Below are 27,233 nucleotides of genomic sequence, written 5' to 3' on the forward strand. Positions count from 1 at the left end.
GCTCAGGGCAGGCCGGGGAGCCACAAGGCTGCCCCCAGCCCCTCCAGAAGGCATCCCCCACCCTCCTGCCCTGCCGCCCCCAGCAGAGCAGAGAGCGGCTCATCCCTGAGACCAAAGAGACTGGATGGCAGCCAGTGAACCTCGTGGGTCCCGGGGCTGCGCCAGCCTCCCGAGCCCACTGGGCAGTGTGGTGACACAGTCCATAGTGAAGTTCTCCAGGAATAAAAGTCTGTGACACAGCCACCTCCGGGGGCACCCCACATGGACGATCCCCCCAGGGGATGCGAAGTCAGAGGTCAAAGCTGCAGACCGCTGTCTGAGGTCTAACCCTGGGTCGCCACTTCTTAGCGCTGTGGGAGGGCATACAGGCAGGGCTGGAGCCAGAGTGTGCCTCCTGCATGCGTGTGAGAGCACGCACACGTGTGCCCGTGTGCCGAGTGCATCTGTGCATCGTTCAAACTGGTGTGTGTGCACGTGTGTCTGTGCACGTCACGCGTGTGTACACTGTGAGAACACATGCTCCTGAATGTGCTGCTGAGAGCTGGGTGGGTGTGCACGTCTGAGTGTGTGGTGTGTGCGTGAGAGCACAGCAGTGAGCGTGTGCAGATATGCACGCGTGAATGTGTGTGTGCTTGTGAGTGCATGCGTGTGCGTGTGTGTGAACCGTGTGTACATGGAGAGGGCTGTGTGGTACACGTGAGTGCAGGAGAGTACACGTGTATGTGGGCGTGTGTGTGCAGGTACATGCCCGTCACGGAGGGCGTGTGCAGCACCCTTGCCCTGGCCTGGCCGCTGTCTAACTGCCCCTCAGGGCAGCTCTGACAGCGTCAGCCGGCGGGGCCTCAGGGTGCCTCAGCTGCCGTCTCCCCAGCATCGCAGTCCACCCCCAGCATCAAGGTCTGTCCCGAGTGTCCGCTGTTGGGGAGCCAGCTGCCGGGGGCCCGGGAAGCATTAGCCCGCAACTGCAGGGAGCGCTGGCGCTCAGTAAGAGATCCCTGCTGATCCCCCAGCTTCTCCAGAAGCCCCTGAGCCACCTCTGAACGTTCCAGCCCCTGGAGCACCTCGGGGTCTGCTGGCGTCGGCACAGCCAGTGGGCTCCGTGTGGCCTGTCTACACAGTCACCACTGGATCCTGGATGAGCACTGGGGGGCCCGCAGAAGCAGGAGAACTCGCTCGGCTGGTCAGATGCCGAGACCTCCCCTGGGGAGCACGCGGGAACGTCAGCAGAGGGTGGGGAGGCCTGGGGACCAAAGCAGCGGGCAGAGCTTGAGGGGCCAATGGGGCCAGGAGCCCAGAGCCCCGGGGGCAAGCCCCGGGGGCAAGACCCGGGCGCGGTGGGGGGGGCGGGGCGCGGGGGTTCCCCGGGGGGCCGAGAGGGCGGGGCCAGTGAGGAGCACAGGCCAGAAGCAGCCAGCTCCTGGGGGCCTGGGTGAGCAGATGCCCGGGGCAACATTTCAGAGGCCCCCACACTCAGTAATCAAGACCAGTAAGGTTGTGATACAATGTTTGAAAAAAAAAAAAGATGCAAAAATTCATGATGACCAGCATCAAAATCTTAAAGGAGCCAGAATCAGTGCTGCTGGTGGGCCCCAGGGGTCCCAGTGTGGGCGTCGGGAAAGCCTTGCTGACATGCTGCTCAGAGGACAGTCCACGCCGGCATCCACCAGGGCCTCCCCAGACAGTGACCGACGCGGCCACAGGGAGAGGGACAGAACCACCCGGAGCCGACAGAGAGACGGACCGAGCCAGACGCAGTGGACAGAATGTGGTGGACACGCCAGAATCAACCTGCAGAGCAGAGGCAGCCCATGGCTGGGCGAGGGGCCGGAAGTGTGCACTGCACTCCACAGTTTATAAAGGGCAGGGGGGCGCCCTGGGGGAGGAGGGGGCCCACACGGGTGTGCAGCCCCTTCCAACCCCTCAGCTCAGGGTCCCAGCAAGCCCCGCACGTGCAGGAGACATGGGCTTCATGGAGGACAGCGGCCCTCCCACCCCACCCTCGGGATGGGTCAGGGACTCCCTTTCCTCCCTTTGTTCTCCCCCCCGCCTCCACTCAGGACCCACCGGAGGAAGCACGCCCCCAGGGTTCACAAGGGACCACTTCCCACCTCCTCCAGGGCCCACCCCGTCTCCACCCACAGACTCCACGCCCCACCTGTCCTCCCCGCTCTGCCAAACCCAACACGTGGGCCAAGAGCCCTTCACGCATCACCTGTCAACTGCCCGAATCAAGCCCAGGGAGCAGGCTCAGAGAAGTCAAGTGACTTCCAGCATCTCACAGTATCTGCCACCCACTGTCCCAGAGGCCCCGGGGCGTCAGCTCAGACAGCATGCTTGCTTGGCCCCACCAGAGACCCTCCGTCTTCACACGGCAAGCCTGCTGCAGGCTCGGCTCACCGCCTGTGGCCCACGGTCCACGGCTGTTTCCTGCTTGATCCATGTCCTCAGAGCTTCAAAGCGGGTGGGGGGCTGTGGGACCCCAGTCATCTCTGAGAGGGCTAGGAACCCGGAAGGGCAGGACAGGGGCCTGGGGGCCACGTTCACGGGAGGATGTCACAGGGCGCCTCCTGGACCAGGGAAGTGGCATCGATGGATGGGTGGGGATGTCCAAGTGAGGACTTCTTCAAGGCCTCAGACAGAGCTCCTGGGATGAAGCCGGCGGGCAGGAAGCAGTCTTCTCGTTTCCTACAAAGGCTCCAGAAACTGAGGCAGTGAGTGCAAACGCCCGGAAGGGGCGCCTTTTGGAACGTTCTCTAACGTGGACTTCTCTCCACGAGCTGCAAGAACACATCCTGCACAGGAAACGTCGGCCTCAGGTTCCAGGGGAGGGCGACCCCCACCAGAGGAGGGTCACGGCCAGCAGGCCGAGCAGGCCCCACCTGGGGAGGACCCGACCAGGGTTTGAGTGAAAACAATGGAACTGAACCCCCGGGAAAACGGGAAAAGCCAGCGCACAAGCCGGATGGTGGGAAGCAGTGACCAGTGGCGGGGACCCCTGAGCGGGCCCGGGAGCCCCGCCCAGGCCCCCGGCTGCGTGGGAGCCTCCACAGCCTCGCCCTGCGGAGACCCGGGGGAGGGGAAGCTGAGAGCAGACAGGGCGGCCCCCAAAGGCAGGAACGTGGGTGGAGTTTGGAGCAAAGGGGAGACAGACCCCAGACGGTTCCTGAGTCCTGCTTCGCACCACGGCCCTGAGGCCGTTGCGTTCAGTACGTGCAGAAACAGGCAGAATAGGGGAAACATTCCTGTGAATCTGAGCCTCGGCTTTTTTTTTTTTTTTTTGAGAAATGTACCACATCGAAGTGAAAGAAATGGAGCCTCTGCTATTTTTCAAGAAACCTGAGACATCAACACCCATCCAGGAAAGACGGTGGTATTCCAGCGTCTTGCTCACAGGGACCCACAGCATAAAGTCAGTGCTGTGTCTCACGTGGGGAAAAGAGCCAACAAGCTCTGTGTCTTGGCAATGTCTTGTTTAAACTGGGTTTAACTGAGTTTATTCTGTAATTTTGTTTTTAATGATCAAAATTTGCTTATGATGGATCAGTGTTAGTCTAGGGGCGAAGAAAGTCTCAGCTGGGCCTGCCCGTGGAGCCTGTGGGATGAAGGGACCCCCTGCCTGTTATTAACACAAAGGGGTTAGGCTTAGGCAAAGAAGCAGAAAGCCTGCAGAGAATCCAGAGCAGTGCGGGGTGGGCGTGGGGGGATGGAGGGGGTAGAGTGGGAAGATGCCCCACCCACGGGTGGCAGGCTGACTCTGCACTTGAAGGGTCCCGGTTCCGGCCAGTGAGAGGCCCCAGGCCACTGGCCACTGGCCAGGAGGAAAGCAGTGGAGCCCGACCGTGAGTGCCAGGCCTCTGCTGTCCTCGGCAGGAGCTACTCACAGCCTGAAAGGAGGCACAGCAGGTCGCAGTCATTCAACCCTCAGTCAGGGCAGCAGCCGCCCAGCGTGGGAGGGCTTGCGGGAAGGCGGGCTGGAGGCCCCCAACACCCGGGCCTGTCCCGTGAACCAGTGGGAAGATCTACCTGGCCACCCAGTGAGAAGACCATCTCTGTCTAGCAGGGGCACAATCAGGACCCTCACGAGCCCCCAGCCTGGGGGCACAGAGGTCCCTGGGGCTGGGCCCTGCAGCAGGTGGTCACAACAGGGGGAAGGCTGCTTTCTGCAGCAGCACCAACGGAAACACAGACACGCGGCCCGATCAGCAATCAAGAAGGCTGCACATCGGGAAGGCCTTGTCCTTAGACCTTAAAAGTCCTCCCCAAAAGCTGTAACTGCGTGAGGTGACAGACTTACTGTGCTGATCATTTGCTACATTCAAATATAAAGTAACCATACTGCACACCCGAAACTCACATGACGTTATAGGCAATTACCTCAGTTAAAACAATTTAAACCTTGTCTTGCTGAAACTGTGTTTAGAGAAAAGTTACAGCGTTAAATAAACTATAGAAGAGGGAAAGCCTGGACTTCCTGGTGGCTCAGTGGTGAAGAATCCGCCTGCCAGGGCAGGAGACAGGTTTGCTCCCTGGCCCGGGAAGCTAAGCCCGGGCACCACAGCTACTGAGCCTGCGCTCTGGAGCCTGGAGCCTCAACTCCTGACGCCCATGCTCCGAAACCGGAGAAGCCCCTGCAGGGAGAGCCCTTGGCACGACCAGAGAGCACCCCCGCTCTCCGCAACAGAGGAAGCCCAGGAGGCAACAAAGACCTGAGCAGCCAAAATCAACACGATTTTCAAAACAGCATAGGAAAAGGCTGGAAACTGGTGAGTCACACATCCATCTCAAGAATTTTGAAAAATAATAGTAATTAGAACTTTCCCCCAAGTAAATTAAATGAAATAATGAAAGTAAAATGTTGATCAAATATACATTCTTTAATAAACTTAGTGTGATCAGCACTGCCCTGGCAAATCTAATCAAGACAAAATAAAGCAGCAAACGCAGGTCCCAGAGACCCTGAAAGATAAGGGGGGGTGCACGCAGCGCGGAGCCAGCGAGCCTGAGACCCGAGAGGAGACAGACAAAGCCCCAGGACACCGCCGCTCACCAAGACTGGCCCATGAAAACGCAGGAGCAGCTTTAGGACTTGTGCAACCATTAAAGGAAAAGAAACTCAAAGAAATGCAGAAAAGCAAAATGGCTGTCTGAGGAGGCCTTACAAATAGCTGTGAAAAGAAGAAAAGTGAAAAGCAAAGGACAAAAGGAAAGATATACCCATCTGAATGCAGAGTTCCAAAGAATAGTTGCAAAGTAAAGATAAGAAAGCCATCCCCAGTGATCAGTGCAAAGAAATAGAAGAAAACAAAATGGGAAAGACTAGAGATCTCTTCAAGAAAATTAAAGATACCAAGGGAACACCTCATGCCAAGATGGGCTCAATAAAGGATAGAAATGGTATGGAGCTAATGAAGCAGAAGATATTAAGAAGAGGTGGCAAAAATACACAGAAGAACTGTACAAAAAAGATCTTAAAGACCCAGATAACCACGATGGTGTGATCACTCCCCTAGAGCCAGATATCTCGGAATGTGAAGTCAAGTGGGCCTTAGGAAGCATCACTATGAACAAAGCTAGTGGAGGTGATGGAATTCCAGTTGGGCTATTTCAAATCCTAAAAGATGATGCTGTGAAAGTGCTGCACTTAATATGCCAGCAAACTTGGAAACCTCAGCAGTGGCCACAGGACTGGAAAAGGTCAGTGTTCAATCCAATCCCCCAAAACTGCAATGCCAAAGAATGCTCAGACTACCACACAATTGGACTCGTCTCACACGTTAGTAAAGTAATGCTCAAAATCCTCCAAGCCAGGCTTCAGCAATATGTGAACCATGAACTTTCAGATGGACAAGCTGGATTTGGAAAAAGCAGAGGAACCAGAGATCAAATTGCCGACATCCACTGGATCATTGAAAAAGCAAGAGAGTTTCAGAAAAACATCTATTTCTGCTTTACTGACTATGCCAAAGCCTTTGACTGTGTGGATCACAATAAACTGTGGAAACTTCTGAAAGAGATGGGAATGCCAGACCACCTGACCTGCCTCTTGAGAAACCTATATGCAGGTCAGGAAGCAACAGTTAGAACTGGACATGGAACAACAGACTGTTTCCAAGTAGGGAAAGGAGTACGTCAAGGCTGTATATTGTCACCCTGCTTATTTAACTTCTATGCAGAGTACATCATGAGAAATGCTGGACTGGAAGAAACACAAGCTGGAATCCAGGTTGCCGGGAGAAATATCAATAACCTCAGATATGCAGAGGACACCACCCTTATGGCAGCAAGTGAAGAAGAACTAAAGAGCCTCTTGATGAAAATGAAAGAGGAGAGTGAAAAAGTTGGCTTAAAGATCAACATTCAGAAAACAAAGATCAGGGCATCTGGTCCCATCACTTCATGGCAAATAGATGGGGAAACAGTGGAAACAGTGTCTGACTTTATTTTGGGGGGCTCCAAAATCACCTAAGATGGTGACTGCAGCCATGAAATTAAAAGACGCTTACTCCTTGGAAGAAAATTATGACCAACCGAGACAGCATATTCAAAAACAGAGACACTTTGGCAACAAAGGTCTATCTAGTTGAGGCCATGGTTTTTCCAGTAGTCATGTATGGATGTAAGAGTTGGGCCATAAAGAAAGCTGATCACCAAAGAATTGATGCTTTTGAACTGTGGTGTTGGAGAAGACTCTTGAGAGTCCCTTGGAATGCAAGGAGATCCAACCAGTCCATCCTAAAGGAGATCAGTCCTGGGTGTTCATTGGAAGGACTGATGTTGAAGCTGAAACTCCAACATTTTGGCCACCTGATATGGAGAGCTGACTCATCTGAAAAGACCTGGAGGCTGGAAAAGATTGAAGGCAGGAGGAGAAGGGGACAACAGAGGATGAGATGGTTGGATGGCAGCACCGACTCAATGGACATGAGTCTGAGTGAACCCCAGGAGCTGGTGATGGACAGGGAGGCCTGGCGTGCTGCCGTCCATGGGATTGCAAAGAGTCAGACATGACTGAGCGACTGAACCGAACTGAACTGAACTGAACCATTAAAGAATTGAATCTATCATTTAAAACTTTCCCATTAAAGAAAAGCCTCAGGTCCAGACAGTTGGATGGCTTCACAGAGAATTCCTCTAAACATTTAAGGAAGAAATCATGTGAATTTTACAAAAACCTTCCAGAAAATAGAAAAAGAAGAAGCACATCCCAATTGCTTCATGAGGTGAGCATAACCTTGATGTAAGGGCATCATGGGAAAAACAAATCTGTGGCCAGTGAAAATAAATGCAAAAATCCCCACAAAAAATATCAGCCACAGAGATGAGGGACACCTGCAAGACAGGAGGTGTCAGAGGCGGGTGGGTCCGCTTCCCGAGCACAGGACCAGTCTGACTGAGACATGAGCACTAACAGAATAAAGGGGGTTGAACCGTCACCGTCACAGACGCAGAAAACACACTCGATAAAATTCAGCATCCGCTTGTGATGTTAAAAGATTTGGCGGGGACTTGCCTGGTGGTCTAGTGGTTAGGAATCCGGCTTTTAATGCAGGGGACATGGGTTCAATCCCTGGTGAGAGAACTAAGATCCCACCTGCTGCCAGACAACTAAGCCCCCGAGCTGCAGCGAGGAGCCCGCCCACTGCAGTGGAGACTCAGCCGAAAAGTGTTTCCTTTAAAAAATAATAATAATAAGTGTGCCTGTTAAGTCGCTTCAGTCATGCCTGACTCTTTGCAACCCCGTGGACTATAGCCCGCCAGGCTCCTCTGTCTGTGGGATTCTCCAGGCAAGAGTGCTGGAGTGGGTTGCCATGCCCTCCTCCAGGGACCTCCCAGGCCCAGGAATCGTACCCGCATCTCTTACACCTTCTGAGTTGGCAGGAGGGCTCTTCACCACTAGGGCCACCTCAGGAGCCCCTTTTAAACAAACAAAACAGAGCTTTTGCCAAATTAGCAGTAAAAGCGAACGTCACTGACGTATCAAAATCGACAGCAAGAGTATCCTGGACCATGATGAAGTGAAGGCCCCCCGCTCACCTTGGGAGCTCAGCGCAGGGGACGATCTCGCCAAGCCTGCTCGAGGCTGTGCTGGGTCCCACGGTCCTCAGGTGGAAGGCGTGGTGAAGATGGGAGACAGAGAAGCTGAGCTGACTCCCAGGGAGTGTGATCGCCACAGGAAGCCCAGGTCGGTTCCGATCAGAACTACTCGGTAGGGTTAGCACTCTGCTGGACACAAGGTCGTGGGCAAGAGCCAGTCTGACCCCTGTAGGCCAGCGCTAAACAGGAAACAGAATCTTACAAAGATAACAATTTACAGCAGAACCAGAGTACATCCGACATTCATGATAAATCCAGTAAAAAAAACGCCAGTCCTCCCACTGGAAACCACAGAATATAAATGAGAGATGAGAAGGGAGCCTGATTCTACAGGGAGGTGCCCACGTCGGGGGCTGGGACATCCGCTGCCCCTCAGGCCTGGGGGCGTGCAGACTGCAGCCAGACCCTACCAGGACGGCTCGGCCGGGAGCCACTCTCATGGGCCAGGACGCTGAGACGCTCAGGAGGAAAAGGAGGGGTGGGGGCGGAGTCAGAGCGTGGGGACTTCCCACAGGCGCCTCTGCCAGGCTGACCGCAGACCGCGGGACGCAGACTCACACGTGTGCACACTCAGAGTCTTTCCTGCAGAAGGAGGCTGGGCACGCGCATGGACTTGAACACCAGCGTCATGGCTGACCCGGCCAGAACACGTGCAGGTTGCTTGCACAGTTCAAGCAGCATGTGTCCCAGCTGACACCCCAGACCTAGGGCGGCTCAGACGTCCGTCAGCGGTGGTTTCACGTACTTAACACAATTCAGTAACAACGAGATTCCTGTTCCCAGAATAACTCTAAGGGAGAGAATCCAGACAAAAAACGAAAATGTGCAGTGTGATTGCACTTACACAAATTACCAAAAAGAAAAAAAAATGAGCAAAACTAAATTATGTGTTTAACAACATATGCTTACTGGTGAAACTCTGAAGGAAAGAGCGCAGGAAACACCTCTGCAAGGCGGGACGGCGGCTGCCATCGCAGCTCGGGGTGGGCGGGGATGAGGGGGTCGCTGCTGCTCCTCCTGATTCACCGCGGGGGACCCCTCGCCCGTGACCGTGCGCTGTCCTGCAGCCGCTTCTCCGGTGCCCCAGGACGTGCCCTCCGCGGGCTGTGGCTCCCTCTTGTACGGGACCTGCTCCCCCACAGCACGCTGGCGCCTTCATCTGTGTCCCAGTAGAAGGCAGGCTCGCTGCCGACACCTGGTGCTGGGCATGTGTGCGCGCAAGAACCAAGGGGCTCCGAGGTGGGCCCCCAGCACTCCAGCCCAGCTCTGAGCTCTGGGGCCAAGACTTCCCCTGGATGTTCACAGGGGCAGCAAGGACCCCCAGCGAGAGGGCCAGGGGACATCCATGGTCAGATTTAAAGGGATGGCTGATTTAGCGTCAGAAACGCACAGCTTTGGGGAGGGAAGAGTGTGTTAGAGACACGGTTTCCTGACCAGGATTCCCTGCCAGTCTGCCCACCTCTAGCAGGCGTCCTGCCGGCTCCATCCATAAGGGGACCCCAGGTTCCCACAAGCTCCCTAGCTGTGAGAAGTCGCATCTGGGGTCTTCGAATGCTTCCCATCTGGAATGTTCCAGCTTGGCTCAGCTAGATGGGGAACTTTGTGGACAGAGACCTCATCCTGTCCCCCAGCACTGGCACATGGCCTCTGGGAAGGCAAGGCACTCTGCCGCAGGCCGTAAGCCCTGAGGTGCGCGCCCTCGAGCCTGGCCACGCCGTCTCCTGGGAAGCGTGATGCACGCTATGTGACTGCAACGGCATACGCCATCCGTGAGTGAAAGGAAGTGGTTTGGGTCCCTGCGGGGTCCGCCACACCGGTAACATCAACAGAGTCCACGTGCGGGGAACCAAGGCTGGAAGGAGCCAGGCACAGGTCCCCGTGGACAGAACCTGCAGGAGGGGCTTCCCTGTGGGGGGACGGCAGGGGGGCGCAGACCTCTGAGGAGGGCGCCGTGGGGCTGGAGTCCTGGGGGAGCTGGAATCAGGACCAGCCCTGCCCCAGGGAAGAGCAGTGGAGGGGGCCTCCTCCTGCTGGCCAGGCCCTCACCCGCCCCCCAGAGGCCAGAAGCACAGGGAAAGCGACAGGCACGGAGTGACGGCCACCGAGCCCCGGCCCAGCTCAGGCCTCCCGAGCAGAGCTGGTCGGCCGTCCAGGTCCTCAGTGCGCGTCTCTCTCGGGAGAAGTGTGGTCAGAATTTTGATACTGTAAAAGGAGTCTTACAGTCACTGAAAACAAAAATGTTTTAAAATTTTTTATCTAAGAAGTATTCAACTTAACAAAACTTACATGCATCTTGTTGTAACGTATTATGGAGAATCTACAGAAATTTTCAAGCATAAAACTTTGCCACAGTAGGATGAAATTCTGGCCGAAGTTAGATGCCTGTAATGAGTCTGAGGAAAATGCTATGGTGGAGATGCCTGATTATTGAAGAAAAACATGTTCATGTGGTTTTTTACTTTTTTTTTCTAACTGATTGATAGCGGGTATCAAAACCACTTTGGTTTTTAGCTCCTTGGGTACATTTACAAGAATGACTAACAGCTTTATTGCCAAATGTCAATATTTATACCACAACAGAAATTACATTCTTTGCAATGATTTACATTTATTTTTTCAAAGCCATGGATGTCAATTTCAAAATCTACAAGCGGCATGACAGCTTTTCAAGATTCTTTCTGGGAAAACAGGAGCCAAGGCTTTGAAAACCCACCCTCAGTGCCCCTCCCAGCCCCAACCCTGCACTCAGAGGAACCTCACTCGGAAGCCAGGAGAGACAGGCTCTGAAGAACAGGCGGGGTCCACGCATGACGAGGGCCAAGCCTTGCGTGGAGCACAGTCCTCCTGGTCACTGAGCTGGAGGGAGCCAGGGGAGGCCAAAGGCTGGGCATCTGGGGAGGGTGCTCAGTCCAGGGCCTGCTTGGAGGCCAACGGAGGGTCTTGGAGGAGATGACAGTGCACCAGAGCAAGTCTGGGGGTCAGAGGGACGAGGAGGCAAGACCCTCCGGGCCGTGGCCTCATCCGGGGAGCTGACGGCTGCAGCTGGAGCCGGGGTCAGCTGGAAGCCTCTGCAGAATTCTGGCGGCACCAAGGGCCCCCAGGAAGTGGGCTAGCTCACCAGGCGAGTCCAGAGACGCCTCGGCCAGGGCAAAGCGGCCCCTCCTGCAGTCTGCTCGTGAGGGCTCGTGCCTGTCTGGGGCTGACACTAACTCTGCGTGGGCCCAGCTCTGCCTGGAGGTCCTTGTCCCACCTGTGCCGTCCCATCGGCTCTGGGGAGGCCGAGAGGCCCAATCTGGAAGCCCTCTCTCTCAAGCGCAACGTCACAGTCACTTAAGCACACTGACAAGCACCCACCACGGCAGGGCACAGGGCCCTTCCTGGGAGCAAAGCCTGCTGTAAGCACGGCAAGTGTGCAGACACACAGTGGGACTCACGGAACACGCTGCACAGGCGTCCGGCCACTGCCCCGAGCAGCGAGGCCTGGCGGCCACAAGTCTCCAGGAGACAAGGGAAGGGCAGCGTGGGCCCTTCCAGGAGCACCTGGCCCAGGGCCCCGGCCCCCTCCACTGGCCCAGGGCCCCTCCACTGGCCCAGGGCCCGGGCCCCCTCCACTGGCCCAGGGCCCCGGCCCCTCCCCACTGGCCCAGGGCCCCGGCCCCCTCCACTGGCCCAGGGCCCCGGCCCCCTCCACTGGCCCAGGGCCCCTCCACTGGCCCAGGGCCCCGGCCCCTCCCCACTGGCCCAGGGCCCCGGTCCCCGCCTGACCACGGAGATGGGTGATGCCCACTGGGCACCTGTAGGCTGCAACAGCCAGAGCTGACTCAGCCAGCATCTGCGCCCGGGTGCTCGGCATGTTACCCGAATCGGATGCCCCTCTTCCCTAAACAGATGACGCCATTAGACCCAGAGGCACCCACAGTGAGGCGGCTCCTTTAGTTAGGGGGTGATCTTTGCCCCCAGACCCTCGGCCTGGCAGCTCAGAGACCCAAGAACCAGGTGACAGGTGGCACACAGCCCGAGGCCCCCAGAGGGCGCGGAAGCCGGGCGGTGGGCCAGGGTGTCAAGGCCACGGGCTTCAGCAGCGCTTCGACACCAGCAGGGACAGGGAGGCAGCAGGCCCCAGCCACGCAGCACGGGGACCCTGCAGCCAGGGCGCCCAGCTCTGCAGACACAGGGTCCGGGCCAGGCCGCAGCTGGAGCCCTGGAGCAGGGCCCGTCCTTCTGAGACACCAGGCAGTGCCCACCCACAGCCCAGACACACCGAGTCTGAGAGCCCAGCTCTCAGCACCCAGACAGCCTGAGCCCTTTCTGCTTCAGGTGCCGGGGGTACACTGCACAGGTGAGGCTGCCCGGAGCCCCGGCCACCAGCCTGAGGCCTCACTATCCCCGGTCTCTCCTCTGACCTGAGTGCCCCCCTGGGGTCACATCACGGGCCCAGAGGCCCCAAGCCCTGAGCCGGGATGGAATCTGTCCCCCGCATCCTGGGGCTCCGCAGGGCTTGCCGCAAGTCCACTTCCCCACGCAGCAGTGTGTGCAGAGTGACTGCTGTGTGCCCGGCCAGGCTGTCAGGGTGTAGCTGGCAGCCTGGCCGCAGTGCCTACTCTCCTGTGGGAGCTCTGGTCCACCGCTCCCCCTGGGGGGAGGGAACCAGCCATGCCCTCACAGGCTGGGGAGACCACCATGCCCCCTCCTGTGGGAAAGGGGGGTGCTGTGCAGTCTGAATCTCTGCAGGCGGTGGGCAGTGGTGGGGGCCTGGATCTTCACTACCCAGGAAGAGGAGCACCCTGGATCTTTGCCGGGCTGGGGTCGCGGTGTCCTGCTCTTTGCCCAGCCACAGCTCCCAGCTTGGGGAAAGGCTGGCCCTGGTGCGGAGGAAACTGGCTAACAGAGCCTAAGGGGGCGGTGAAGGGTCAGCCCCGAAGCCACCAGACTGAGGGTCTGGTTTCCTTTCCACAGCCTGCGGGCAAGGTTGGGATGGAGCTCTAAGTGCTGGTCCTACCTGTCACCCACCAGACTAACTGAAGAAGCCGCCGGCCAGAGCGCAGCTGCTTACACGGGTCCCCGCCTGGTCTCCACCCGACTCGCGCTCCGGCCGTCCCCCCTCCCCGGCGCCCCTCTCCCCGGGCTCCCCCCACCCACCCCGGGAGCCTCTGCAGCCGCCAAACCACCCCCTGCGGGGACTGCGGCAGCCCGGCCCTCGGCCGGTGGGGGCGGGAGCGGGGTACGGGCGGAAGGTGGGATACCCGCTTGCCAGCCTCCTTGCGGTGGACCACGGCCCCCGCTCCGTGTGCCCAGGTGGGCGCAGACCCCGCAGCAGCCTGCGACGCACCGCTCAGGAACACCCGCCCCGCCCCCGAACGGCGCCCGCCGCGCACGGACCTCCAGCGCCCCCAGCGCAGCCCTCGGAAACGGCCACCATCCCCGAAGGACAAAATCCCCGGAAGGCCCCTAGAGGCTCCAGGCGCCCCCAGCTGCCCGCCAAAGTGAGTGCGGCCCTCCGAGTGCCCTAGCCCGGCGCCCAGGTGTCCCCACCCCCGCCCTGCTCCGGAGACACTGCGGCAGCGCGCGGGCGGGGCGCCGGGGGCGGCGGGGCGGGGGCGCGGGGGACGCGGGGGGGCGCGGGCGCGTTGCCATGGCGGCCCGGCGCGCGTAGCCGGCCCGGAGCGCGGAGCCGTCCCCGGAGCGCGGAGCCGGCCGGGAGCGCGGAGCCGGCCCGGAGCGCAGGGCCAGTCCCGGGGCGCGGAGCTGGCCGGGAGCGCGGAGCCGGCCCGGAGCGCACAACCAGCCCCCGAGCAGAGCCGGCCCGGAGCGCACAACCAGCCCGGCGCGCGGAGCCGGCCGGGAGCGCGGAGCCAGCCCCGGAGCAGAGCCGGCGGCCGGGGAGCCGGGGCCGCGGGCGGCGAGGCCAGGCTGGGAGGGGCGCCGGCCGCGCGGACCTCGGGCGGCGAGGACGCGGCGGCTCCGGCGGCGGCGCGCCCAAGGACGCAGACCATGGACCGGGGCGCAGCGGCGTTTTATGAGGAGGACGGCAAGGACCTGGACTTCTACGACTTCGAGCCGCTCCCCACTCTGCCAGAAGACGAGGTGAGCCCCCGCCCCACGGCGGGACTCCCACCGCCCCCTCCGAGGGGTTCGCAGAGAGACCCCCAGGCCCCTGTCCCCGCGGGCCAGGTCTCGGCTGCAGGGGACCCTGCAGCTGTCCTCACCGTCCCCTCCCCACAGGACAGCAGCTGTGGGCCGTCGGTGCGGATGTGGGCGTCCTGCAGGGGAGGCCCGGGGTTACAGATGTTGGGGGGATGAGCGCAGGCGCTTTGGCCCCAGGCTCAGCCTGGTGACCCCCCTGGCCGCCGCGGTCCTAGTTGGCTCTCTCCCGGCAGAGAGCCCAGTCAGGCCTGTTCCAGGAGCTGGTGGTGTGGGGGCTGGGGGCCCTGTGACTGACGACCGACTCGGGGCCTTCAGTCAGGAGCCCAAGTCCTGAGCCCCCGTCTGGGGTCGCCAGGGCGGGAGGCTCTGTCCCGTGGGGCTTCTGGCCGCTAACCGGGCCAAGCACCTCGAGAGCCAGTTTGCCTGCAACCCCGTCGGAGAAGCTGCCCCTGGGTTCGTCAGGTAGCTCTGTAGGTCGGGGTCGAATGGAGACCCCATGGCTCTTGAACAGGCCAGTCCCTGCCACAGCAGAGGTGGCCGCTGGACGGCTCAGCTGCTCCCCGGGCTTTGGGGTCGTTGCAGAGCCCCCGTCCCAGCACATGCCCGTCTGTGGGGTCTACAAGACAGACCCACCTGCCCTCCTGAACTGGAGGGTCACAGAAACCGGCGCTGCGGGCCCTGGGGCCCTTGCCCCCAGCTGGCCCCTGCTCGCACCCTTAGCCGAGCTGGTTCTAAGGACCGAGGGGCTCATGCCCTAGAAACAGGCCTTCAGAGTCTGTGGAGGGGGCAGTGCCCGAGGGGGAGGGTGGGGGGTGCTGCCTCCCCACCCCATCCCCACCCGCCATGGCCTGGATTTGGTGAGAGAGAGGGCAGCCGACGGAACCACAAGGGAATAAATAACTCTGTGGGTGTCTCCCCGGCTTTATGGCGGAGTGAAGGGTGCTCCTGGCGCACAGCCTGCAGATGCTCCCGGAGGGCAGGTTCCTAAAGCGTCTGCTGGAAACCTCACGTCCCCCAAACCACCCTCCGAGGCAGACACAGAACGTGGTTCTCCACACGGCCTCTCTGCACCGACTGCCCCACACCCCCAGGGCCTCCTCGGTGCCCGAGACACTGAGCTGTGATGGCTGCCCAGTAAACGGGCAGGCAGAGCAGGGTTTGGACCCAAAGCCTCCACCCTGAGCCTGCAGTCTGTCCCTCTGTGGAGCCCTGATGCTCTCTGATAGCCGTCGCAGCGCCCTGGGGATGGAGTAGCTCCCGCTGAGCCCAGTGCGTGGGGCTGGGGCCCCTGCCGTCCATGGCCATGACCTCCAGGTGTCGTGGGAGGCTGCGGTGGTGGTCTGTCCAGCAAGGAAATCCGGACAACCAGCCCCTCTCGCCGCAGCCTCTCCTGATTCGAGGCACTGCCCTGGGTGTGTTCTGAACCCGGAGGCCTGTCCCTGGGGCTCCAGCTGAGGTCCTGCCCTGCTCCAGATTCTGGTGCTTGCGCACGGTGGGTGTGGTCAGTATTAAAGGCTTGAAGTCCCTGCCAGGGACGTGGGCCTGCCCGCGACAGCACTTTGCCGTCAGGTTGATTCCCCAAGGCTGTCCCATGTGAGAGGACGGAGGGCTGGGCTGCGGGAGCCCCCGGGGGACCACGGGCGGGGACGCGAGCAGCTTCCGGCGGGGACGGTACCCAGCGCAGGAGACGCGGGTGTTCGGAGCTTACACAGCTCACTGTATCACTGAGTCCCGTGAGCCAGAGACTCCAGCAGGAGCCTCTGGACAGTCCCTTCCTCACTGTGACCGTGGACAAAATTCAAATTGCTGATGAACATGTGAGAAAACGTTCGACTTCATTACACTCAGGGAACACAAGATAGAGGGCCATGACTACCCTCCCGCCAGCGCCAGGTTGGCGAGAACCAGGCTGCCCGCCCTGCGGGGTGGGGGCCGTGGAGCAGACCGACCTCCTTGGAAAACAGTTAGGGGTCCGGTAGTGGGGTGTGGGTGCCCCTCCCCCTGTTCCAGCAACTTCACTCTGGGCACCTGCCTTGGGGACACATGGGCGACAGATGGGCATGAGAACTCAAGGCCGGCACCGCCCAGCAGGGTCCTGGCCCCCCGGCCCCTGGCCACCAGCAAGCAGCATCCTCACTCCGGCACCCGCAAAGGCCAGAGCAGAGAGGCAGAGCCGTCCGGGAGGGGCAGACGTCAGCCACCAGGCGGCAAGCGGCCCTGGTGTTCAGGGGCCTTCGGGGGGCAGGGTCTCCCGGTCCCGAGGCTCCCCTGAGGGAGTGTTCTTACTGCCCCCGAAGACCAGCGGGACATCTGTCTCCCCAGTGTCTGTGGGCCGGGAGCTGGGCTGGGCCAGGGAGTCTGCAGGCAGAGGCAGCGTTTGAAACGTGCAGAATGGCCCGTGGAGGGATCCCGTGGCCCAGGCAGCCTGGCCCACAGCTCGCCCCAGAGGGACAGACGCTCCTGCTGGCCAGCACCTCACTGTGCCCGGCCGGTGGCAGGAGACCCCTGTCTGGGACCCAGCGTGACAGCAGAGGGCTGCCCGGGACAGCTGCGTCCCCCACTCCCCCTGCTCTCCTCCCAGCCAGGTCAGACACTGAGCCTCTGCCCATAAGAGTGCCAGGGGCCCACTCTAGCTGCCCTGCGAGGCCCACCCGCAGATGCAGCCCAGTGCCCACTGGGCACCTGTTGCCTGGGCCCGAGCAGGGAGGACCAGAGGGGCAGGTCCCAGAGGGAGGTGCCTGTGGGCCCAGGGCCTAACCTTCCCTGGGTGTGCTGGAACCTGCTTCAGCTGAATCCCGCCTCCCGCTGCAGCAGTGGGGTTTCGGGGGGTCTGAGACCATCCCGCCTGGTGGGGCGGGCTCCGCTGCACGGAAGCACTGACTAGGGGCCTGTGGGCCTCGCCCCACGGAGCCACACAGAGGCCCCGCAGGGGCTCCCCCGTCCACGGGTGCAGGGCTCTGGCTTCCCTGAGGGTCTCCCCCGACCAGAGCATCGTCCACTGGGCAGGGCAGCAGAGGCCTGGCCCCAGGCCAGAAGCCGTGGGCCTGCCCTGGGCGCCTCGTCCTGGCAGCAGGCCTGTCTGTGTAAGCAGGTGGGCCTGGTGCCCGCGTGGCCACAGCCGGGGAGAGTCCGCGAGGCCCCTGCAGCGGCGCCGGCTCAGACGCGTTCTCCTTACCGCCAGGCCCACGGGGTCCTCGGGCTCGTCTGTGCGTGTCTGGGTGCGTGTGCATGGGCCTCTTGGTGTGTGGGCATGTGTCCGTGCACACTGGGTGCCCGGCACCTCTCTAAGCAGGCCCCACGGCGCCCCCGGGCGCCTCAGGCTCTGAGTCCTCAGGGTCCTGGGGGACAGACAGGCCCTGCACGAGGCGAATGTGGACCTCCTCTTACGGGAGAACCAGACGCAGCCGGCGGGTGCGGGGTCACTGTCTCCTGCCCCGGCCTGACCGCACGCTCTGCTCTTTGCTCAGGATTCTCCTTTTAAGACGCCCATCCACCCTCCGCAGTGTCCGCACACTGCCGGAGCTTGGCGCGGGCCCACCCCCCACTGGCTCTAGGAGCCGCGAGCCCTGGGTTGCCCTATCCTCACGCATCCTAACGCCATGCCCAACAGAGAGAGCAGGGCAGGCCCAGGAGGGTGGCACCGAGGCCCTCCCTGAGCTGAGAAGGCCGTGGACTGTGGGGGAAACCAAGGCACCCAAGCAGACCTGCCCCGTCCGCCTCCATCCCCCAGCATCACGTGCACACACCACCTCCCAGCCTGCTGCGCCCCTGCAAGCTCTCCACCTCCTCAGCCGTGGCTCTGGGGACCCGAGCGGGGAAGGGTAGAAGTTTACAGGCGGAGGCTCCTTTCAGGACCTGGGCTCGGCTACACCTGAGAACCCCCTGCATGCTGCCGGGGCGGGGCGGGGGGCCAGTGGAGGCTGCAGGCAGAAGCTTGGTAGGGACAGGAAGCTGGGGCCCTCTCTTCTGTACCACCCTGCTCACCCCTACTCTCCAGCCCTGCTCACCCCCCTCACCCCTACTCTCCAACCCCGCTCACCCCACTCACCCCTACTCTCCAGCCCTGCTCACCCCCCTCACCCCTACTCTCCAACCCTGCTCACCCCCCTCACCCCTACTCTCCAACCCCGCTCACCCCCCTGGCCCCTACTCTCCAGCCCCGCTCACCCGACTCTCCACTCCCACTCTGAGGCTGGATGTCCAGGCCCTTTCCTGACCACTGCCCGGATGCTCCCCGCTCAGCTCCCGGTCTGGCTCCCTCTGTGTCCCGTCCCTTCTTTACGTGGGTGGTGTGTGAACACACAGACACCGGGGCTGACCAGCGCATCAAACACGGCCTGGGAAAGGGCGGCGAGGCACAGGGTGTCCGGCGTGTGCGCCTGTGGTGAATGTGCTCGTGCAGGCGTGCCTTGTGTGGACGCGCGGGCTCTGCGTGCCTGTGCCTCTGACAGCTAATGTGTGAGAGTTGTGTGCGTGTATGGGGACAGCAGGTGGATGTGCGTGCACACGCGCGACTGTTAGTGTGTTGTGTGCACACAAGTGGGTGCAGGACCACAGCTGAGTCAGATCCAGATGTGAGGGCGGCTGCAGGGTCTCGTCCCCAGGCCCCCTGCCCCTCCACAGGCGCCCAGGGCTCAGCCCAGGCTGTCTCGGCAGGAGAACGTGTCCCTGGCCGACATCCTCTCCCTGCGGGACAGCGGCCTGAATGAGCAGGAGGCCTGGGCCGTGTGCCTGGAGTGCAGCCTGGCAATGCGCAGCGTCGCCCACTCGGCCATCTTCCAGACCCTGTGCATCACGCCCGACACGCTGGCCTTCAACACCAGCGGGAACGTGTGCTTCATGGAGCAGCTCAGCGGTGAGGCCCGCGCAGCGACGGGAGCCCAGAGGGGCCCGCGAGGATGCGGCCCCGCCCCGGGCGCCGTGGTCTGGAGCCGAGTTTCCACGGCAACCTGCCTGGGCCTGGGTGGGGGGAGGCCGGGGGCTGGGCCCCACTGGTGGGTGGTCCTGGCTGGGCCCCAGGTGCACGTAGCCCCCATCTGGGAAGAGCCTGGCGGCCTGTCTCACCTGACGTGTGTTGGGGGTCACCATGTGAACGGCATCTTCTCTTCCCTCCCCAGATGACCCTGAGGGAGCTTTTGTGCCCCCAGAGTTTGACGTGACGGGGAACACCTTTGAGGTAAGTGGCAGCAAGGAGGCCAGCACCTGGCCCCCTCCGCGAGCGCTGGGGTCCCCCAAGGGGCTGCGTGGGGCACTCCCCCTGCTGCTGGGCTCTGGTGACAGCACACGTCTGGCCGCCGGCTCCTCACCACGCGCCTGGCGTGCTGTCTGAGTGTGAAGTGACTGCATTGAAGATGTTAAAAGCGCCTAAAATTACCAGTGGTGGCTGGCGGGGGTCACAGCTCCTCTGAAGACTGACGGGGCCGCTTGTGGGAGGCTTGTGGCCCAGAGAATCCCCCACGAGTGTGAGCCGCGGCCACGCCAAGGACACTCGGGCCAAGGTCACCGAGGCCGCCAGGCCCTGCCCCAGCAAGGGACGCCCTGGGCAGAGACCTAGAGAGGGGAGGGCCCAGCTGTGCCAGTTCAGCTTCCTGAAAAGAGCCTCTCGCTGCCTCTCAGCCCCTGGAACGTCCTTTCCTGCACTGGGCATCACATCCTTCGTGGGGCGGGGGCGGGGGGGGCAGGACTGCTGGGGTCCGTGCTGCTCTGCGCGGCCTCGGAGTGTCCAGCACGAGCTGCCAGCCCGGTCACTGCAGAGCCGGGAGGGCCCAGGGGCACGCTCCCCCCGCTTGGAGAGACCAGCGCCTCCACAGGCCTGCCTCCGCGGGGTGGCCCCGGACGATGGTCCTGTGGGTGGGGCGGGGCCTGACAGGCCCATCTCTCTCCAGTTGTTCCGCTTTTCTTCCCGTATTTTCCTCCGTTTTGTCCGGATTGCAGATGTCGTGTTCACTGTGGAATGTGACGTCTCACTTCCTTGAGGCAGCAGTTCTCAAACTCTGGTTCTTGGAACCCTTATACTCCTAGAAATCAAGTATCCAAAGAGCTTTGTGTGAGTCACACCTGCCGGGACTCACTGTGTTACAGATAAAATGGAGAAATGCAGAAAAAGCCCACCTGCTAACTCATTTAATAACCACGATCATAAACCCATTCCCTGCCAACACGTACGACGAATGTTCATGAAAAGTGACAGTGTTCTCCCCCACAAAAACAGTGAGGGCAGTGGCGTTGTTTTCCGTGTTTGTAAACCTCCCGAAAGCTTGGCGGAGGCCCGGCTCTCACCGCGGCGTATGCGGTCAGTCTGCCGTGCCCGCGCCCAGCCCACGGCCCAGGGAGCCCCCGCCGCCTTCCGCTGTGAAGCTGTGTGGCCTCTGGAACCATGCTTTGAGAAAAGCTGCCTGAAGGCATCCTCTGATGACAAAAAAAGTTTATCAGTCTTTCCTGTTTAGAAGCTTTTCTAGATTGATTAATTCATTGCGCAAGTCTTCGTCACTTTGTGTGGGCTTCCTCTAGGTGTGCAGGCTTCTCGCTGCAGCGCCTTCTCTCATCGCTGCTCACAGGCTCCCGGCGCGGGCTCAGTCGCCACAGCTGGCGGGCCCTGGGAGTGCAGGCTCAGTAGCTGCGCGTGCAGGCCTGGGGGAGTGCAGTCGCTGTGGCTCGCGGCCCGGGGGAGCGCAGGCTCAGCTCGAGCTCAGTAGTGGCGGTGCATGGGCTTAGTTGCTCTCGGGCACACGGAGTCTCCCCAACCCAGGGGTCAAACCCACGTCCCCTACGTTGGCAGGTGGATTCTTAGCCACTGCACCACTGAGGGAGCCCTGTCATTTATAAAACAGTCAAGTTATTGGTGTTGTTGACGTTAAAAAAATGCTCGATGTGAGAGCTGCAGGTTAAGTTTTATTTGGGGCAAAATGAGACGGCAGCCCAGGAGACAGCGTTTGAGACACGTCTGAGAAACTGCTCCGGAGGGCGGGGAGGCCAGCATATGCGCGATTTGGTGAAGGGGAAGTGGCGTGAGTGGGCGCTCAATTGTTCAGTCGTGTCCAACTCTGTGACCCCATGGACCAGGGGCCCCCAGGCTCCTCTGTCCGTGGGACTCTCCAGGCAGGCATACCGGAGCCGGTAGTCACCTCCTCCTCCGAGGGATCTTCCCAACCCAGGGATGGAACCCGTGTCTCGTGCGTTTCCCGCATTGGCAGGCGGATCCTTCACCGCTGCGCCACCTGTGTGCGGCCAAGCTCCTGTTCCTTCTTTTTCATTTCTTAGATGTTGTTATTTATTCACGTGCTCGTCGGCTCTGCAGGCCTTTCACTAGTTGTGGCAGGAGCTGCTGTCTTGTGGCGGTCTGCGGGCTCCTCACTGCTGGGTCTTCTCTTGCTGCGGAGCGTGAGCTCTAGGACGGTGGGCTCAGCAGTTGCAGCCCCCAGGCTCCAGTGCACAGGCCCCGTAGTCGTGGCTCACGGGGTTCGTTGCTCTACTGCCTGCACGCTCTTGAACCAGGGATTGAATTTGTGTCTCCTGCATCAGCGGGCAGGTTCTTCACCGCTGAGCCACCAGGGAAGCCCATGCACGTATCCTTGCGGAGGGTCTGCTAGTCACAGGGAGCAGACGCCACCATGAAGGGTTTCAGTGCTTTTCTGGAAATGAGATGCAGACACTGGGCTCATACAGCTGGGTCCCGACGGAATCTGTCGGAAGACCTGTCCTGCCACCTTCCCTGGAGCAGAGGGCCTCACTCCTGCTCTCCACCCCGAGCTCCTTTCAGGAGTGTTGAGGGTCAGCAGCTGCAGCAGCGCCTGGTCTAACCCTTGTGGAGTGGACTGCGGGGGCCAGTTTGCAGGTGGCAGTGTTTTCTCTCACTGTTAGCGGTTTGTTTTGTTTTGTTTTGTTTTTTGCCTTAAGAAACCTTCCCAATCTCAAGGTCCAACAGATACTTGGCATTTTCTACCAAGAGTTTTAAAGGTTTTGTTGTTCACATTTAATCCACCCGAAGTGCATTTTTTTAATGTAATGTGAGGCAAGGATCCAAGTTCATCCTTTTCTGTGTAGAAAAGGGTCTTTCCAGCTGTTTGTTGGCTCGCCTTGGGCATAACTCCAGCGAAGCCACACACACCCCAGTCCAGACAAAAGTGGGTCTACTTCCCAGACCTCTGCTCTAGTCCAGGGGGGTCTGCACCCTGCATTTCTTAGCAATCCCAGCTCCACAAGGAGCCCAGTGTCTCACAGGGAAAGGGCTCACTCCCTGTTCCTTTCAGAAGCATCCTGGCTGTTCTGAAGTCTTTCTTCTTCCACAGAAGGCTTGGATTTAGTGTCAAGTTCCAAGAAAAGCTCTGTTGGCATTTTGACTAGAATGGCTCTGAATCTGTACCTCAGTCTGGGGAGAACTCACAGCTTATCATCCTATGTGGTCTCCTCTAGAAACACATGATTCCTCTTCGCTTGCTTAGCTCTGATTTACTGTCTCAGCAGCAGTTTGAAGCCTCTCCTGTGTCTTACCTGAGTGCCCTTTAGTAGGTCACTCTCAGGCACGGGATGCTTCTGACTGTGTGAACAGATCGTCATCTTTGGAATCGCATTTTCCTGCTTTTCGTGTCAAGTCTACAGAAATGCAGTTCACTGTAACAGCTTAATCTTGTATCAGCCCTTGTGGTAAATTATTTGATTATGTTTGATAACTTTCTATTTAACTGATCAAAGTGTTAGTCGCTCAGTCGTGTCCGACTCTTTGCAACCCAATGGCCCGCAGCACACCAGGCTCCTCTCTCCACAGGACTCTCCAGGCAGGAATACTGGAGTGGGTAGCCATTCCCTTCTCCAGGGGATCTTCCTGATCCAGGGACTGAGCCTGGGTCTCCTGCATTGTAGGTCGATTCTTCAGTCTGAGCCACCAGGGAAGCTTCCCAGGTGGCTCAGTGGTAAAAAATCTGCCTGCAGCTGATCAAGTCACCAGCAGAAGGGGGCAGGCTGTGTTGCTGTCCAAAGCTTTGGTGCCGCGTCCACAGCGCAACGTGTCCCGTGTGGGCTGGAGCAGGGGTGAGCAGGTCAGTGATTCTCCGCCATCCTGAGAGCTCCTCCCACCTTCCCAGCAGGACTTCTGCCCGAGGCCCCTGCTGTGCAGAGGCATCATGTTCTATTGTGCAATGCTTCTGCAGCTTTTGAAATGATTATTAAGATGTCAGTATCTCCGAATTTATTTTCTAACATTAAGTCAGCCTTTCCCACTTAGAAATACCTAAACGGGCAGCGTCCTGTGTTTTCTTTACGCCGTTGCATTTGATCGACCGATGCCTGCTTTGCATCTCTGCGTATTTCCATGAGTGGCTGGTGGTTTTCCATTCTGTCGATGTTTCTGAATGTGTTGCTATCAGGAGTATCTTTGTCGTGTGCAAACGCCCCCGCTTCCTTTGCTGTGTAAAGGAAAGAATGGAATAGTCTGGTCCTTGAAGGTCTGGTCAGACCTACTTAGGAAGCCATCTGTTTCCTTGGAGCAAAGAGTTAATTGCTGCTCTATTTTTAATAATTATAGGACTTACCTGTTTTGAATTTCTTATTGACTCAGCTTTTGATAAACCACATATTTCTGAAAATTTACCTATTTTTACCTGTGTTTGTAGAGTTGCAGGGGACAGCCTTTCTTAATCGATGCTTTCACTATAGGTACCCCCTTCGATTTATTTGTGCCTTCTCTTGCTAGTCTTGCAGGAAGGAGTACATCCTTTCTATACCCTTTATTTTGTTAGTTTTGTCAACAGAAATAATAACAATCCATAATAGAAATGCAGAGAAATCCAAAGAAATGCAGAGAAATCCAATAGAAATGCAGAGGCTGCTGTTTGAGCCAGACAGAGGACTGCGGCCTGAAAGACACGGTCAGGAAGCACTGCGCAGTGTCACCAGGGTCCAAAATGTGGAGGCTTTAAAGGCAAAACCCACAAAGTTACTTAAGTTGTCTGTCAAGAATTAGGGTTGGAGCTGCAAGAAGGAAGGATGCTGGTTAAGCAGGATTTGTTGGGGTCTGAAATGCCTGCATAGTCACGGGGAGGCTTGAGACGTAAGGTTGCAGTTGGCAGCTGCTGGCAGATACTGTTTTGAGAATGGCTGGTGGTGTCCCTGAGGCTGATAGCAGCATCCCGAAATCCAGGTTCTCAGGGATGCAGGAACATGTCTGAACCCTCAGCCACCTGGGTCCTCTGTGGATGCCTGAGCCGCAGCAACTCCACTCTGATTCTAAAGGCATCCCCTGCTCTAGTGGCTAAAGCAGTCGTATGAAGTGTGTCCAGCAGGCCGTAAAGCTGCCGTAGGTGAATGGATGGCGAAGACGGAGGGATGTCCCTGTGGTCCAGTGGTTGGGGCTCAGCACTTTCCCTGCTGCGGCCTGGGTTCGTCCCTGGTTTGGGAACTGAGACCCTGCCAGCCTCATGGCGTGGCCAAAAAAGAGGAGAAAGTGACGTGGCGCGTATACACAATAGAATCCGACTCAGTCACGAAGAAGGATGGAATAACGTCCTTTGCAGGAACACGAATGGACCCAGAGATGACCATCAGAGTGAAGTCAGTCAGACAGAGAAAGAGAAATTCCATATGGTGGCACTTACATGTGGAAGATGAAACATGGCAGGAAACAGACTCACAGCCAGGCAGCCCGGATTGTGGTTACCATGGTTACCACAGCAAGGGAAAGATTGCATTTCGGGGTTAGTGGGAGCAAGCCGTCACACGTGAGACGGTGAACAGCAAGGTCCTGCTGCACAGCGCAGGGAACCGCGTTCAGCATCCTGTGATAGACCATGATAAGGATCCCTTAAAGGATGTGTATGAATGAGTCACTTTGCTGTACAGGAGAAGCTGACACGTTGTTGATCAACTGTACTTCAGTCAAATAAGTTGTTTAAAAACACAGGCTTCTCGGGTCAGCCAAGTCACGTCTGGGCCAGAGCGACTGCCCCACATGGCGGCTTCTCCGCCGGCTCTGCAGGGAGCCCGCCTGTGCCCTGGGCTGGGTCCTGCCCCGCGTGGCGGCTTCTCCATCGAGTCTGCGCCTCTGCTTCATCCTCTTTGTGCTCGTTTCAAGTTAATGAGTCTTCCTAACTTGAGTCAGACACTCAGCCCGTTAGTCTGAGCTTTCCTTCTTTCCTAACATCAGGGTCAACGCCTAAAGCTAAGACTTCCCGTCCAAACGTGAGTTTTGCCTCATAGCATTTTCAGTATCATTCACTTCTAAGTGTTATGGCCGGGGATCAAGCCCACGTCCCTTACATCACGAGGCAGATTCTTTAGCCGCTGCACCGTCAGGGAAGCTCCTGATTGCCTGATTTCTTGCTTAGACATTTCATTGTTAATGTATAAAAAGGTAGCTGATTTGTGTGTGCTGCTTTTGTATGCTGAAATTTTACAGCATTTGTTGATTACTTCTAAAAGCTTTTGATGGAAGCTAAGATTTTCCGCATGCAAGACCACGTGGTGCGCAGAGACAAGTTTATCTCTCCCCTTCTAGCCTGGATGCCTTTTGTTTCGTTTTCTTGCCTAGTCGCCCTGGCTATCAACAACTTCCAGTGTGTTGAAGAGGAATTGTGAGAATGGGCATCCTTGTCTTGCTCTAAACTTAGAGTTCAGCACTTCACCATTGGGTATGACGTTAGCTGTGAGCTTGTCGTATGTGACCTTTGTTATGTTGAAGTACATCCCTACCATACCAACTTATCGCGAGTTCTTATCATGAAAATGGTGAATTTTTCCAAATGCTTTTTCTGCTTCTATTGAGATGATCACATGATGCCCATGTTTCAGGGACCATGACTTTCCCAAGACTCACATACTTGGGTAAAGGTAGCACTTTATCCAGCTCTCAACCTGCCCTCTAGCCGGCAGAGAAACAGAGTGAGCATGTTGGGGGGCAGCCACGTCCCCCAGGGCCATCGTCTGTCCACAGGGCAGCAGTCATAGCAGTGTCTTAGTTCCAGCTTTGTCTAAACTCACGCCTCACCACTAGAGACTTGGTGCTTTCCCCTGAGCCTCAGTCTCCCCTCCTGTAAAATGGGGAGCATAACTGCCAGCCTAGCAGAGTCACTGAGAGAATTCAGTGTGCTGATGGGTAGAAGAAAGCATATTAAAAAGCAGAAATATTTCTTTGCTGACAGAGGTCCATCTAGTCAAAGCTATGGTTTTTTGGAGAAGGCAATGGCAACTCACTCCAGTACTCTTCCCTGGAAAATCCCATGGATGGAGGAGCCTGGTGGGCTGCAGTCTATGGGGTCACATAAAGTTGGACACGACTGAGCGACTTCACTTTCACGCATTGGAGAAGGAAACGGCAACCCACTACAGTGTTCTTGCCTGGAGAATCCCAGGGACGGCGGAGCCTGGTAGGCTGGCATCTATGGGGTCGCGCAGAGTCAGACACGACTGAAGTGACTTAGCAGCAGCAGTAGCATTGAGATGATCATATTATTTTAACTTTTATTCTATTAATATGGTGAATTACATTTATTGACTTGCTTATGTTGAACCATCTTTGCATCCCAGGGACAAATTCCAGTTGACCATGGCATATGTTTTTTAATGTGCTTTTGACTTTAGTTTGCTAATTTTTGTTAAGGATTTTTACATCTGTATTCATCAGGGATGTTGGTCTGTAGTTCTCTTGTATTGCCTTATCTAACTTTGATGCCAGGGTAATGCTGGCCTCATAAAATGAGTTTGGGAGTGTTCCCTCTCATTTGACTTTTGGAAGAATCTGAGAAGGACTGGCGTTAATTCTCCTCTAAATGAATGTCTGGTAAAAAGTCACCAGTGAAGTCGTCTCATCCTGGGCTTCTCTTTGTCGTGAGGTTTTTGATTTCTGGTTTGATCTCCTTATTAGTAACAGTTCAGTTTATTTCTTCAGGATGCAGTCTCAGTACACTCTGTGTTTCTAGGAATGTATCCTGTTTTTCTAGGTTATCCAATTTGGTGTATGCATAGGGGTCTCTTATGATCCTTTGTTTCTGTGGCATCAGTTGTAA

At 58.2% G+C, this 27,233-nt stretch overlaps 1 protein-coding gene across 3 annotated transcripts in view; it reads left to right on the top strand.

The window, feature by feature from the left end:
- The first annotated feature begins 14,072 nt into the window (after positions 1-14,072).
- The window catches only part of KNDC1 (kinase non-catalytic C-lobe domain containing 1), a 53,490-nt gene continuing 40,329 nt past the window's right edge, over positions 14,073-27,233 (top strand). For all 3 annotated transcript variants that reach the window (XM_027960304.2, XM_042238515.1, XM_042238516.1), the window contains exons 1-3: positions 14,073-14,178; positions 18,895-19,093; positions 19,356-19,414. In XM_027960304.2, the coding sequence (XP_027816105.1) occupies positions 14,086-14,178; positions 18,895-19,093; positions 19,356-19,414 (351 nt within the window). In that variant the 5' untranslated portion in view covers positions 14,073-14,085. The remainder of the gene's footprint in view (positions 14,179-18,894; positions 19,094-19,355; positions 19,415-27,233) is intronic.

The sequence above is a fragment of the Ovis aries genome, chromosome 22 (genome assembly GCF_016772045.2).
Source record: "Ovis aries strain OAR_USU_Benz2616 breed Rambouillet chromosome 22, ARS-UI_Ramb_v3.0, whole genome shotgun sequence".
In the NCBI taxonomy this organism is placed as follows: Eukaryota; Metazoa; Chordata; class Mammalia; order Artiodactyla; family Bovidae; genus Ovis; species Ovis aries.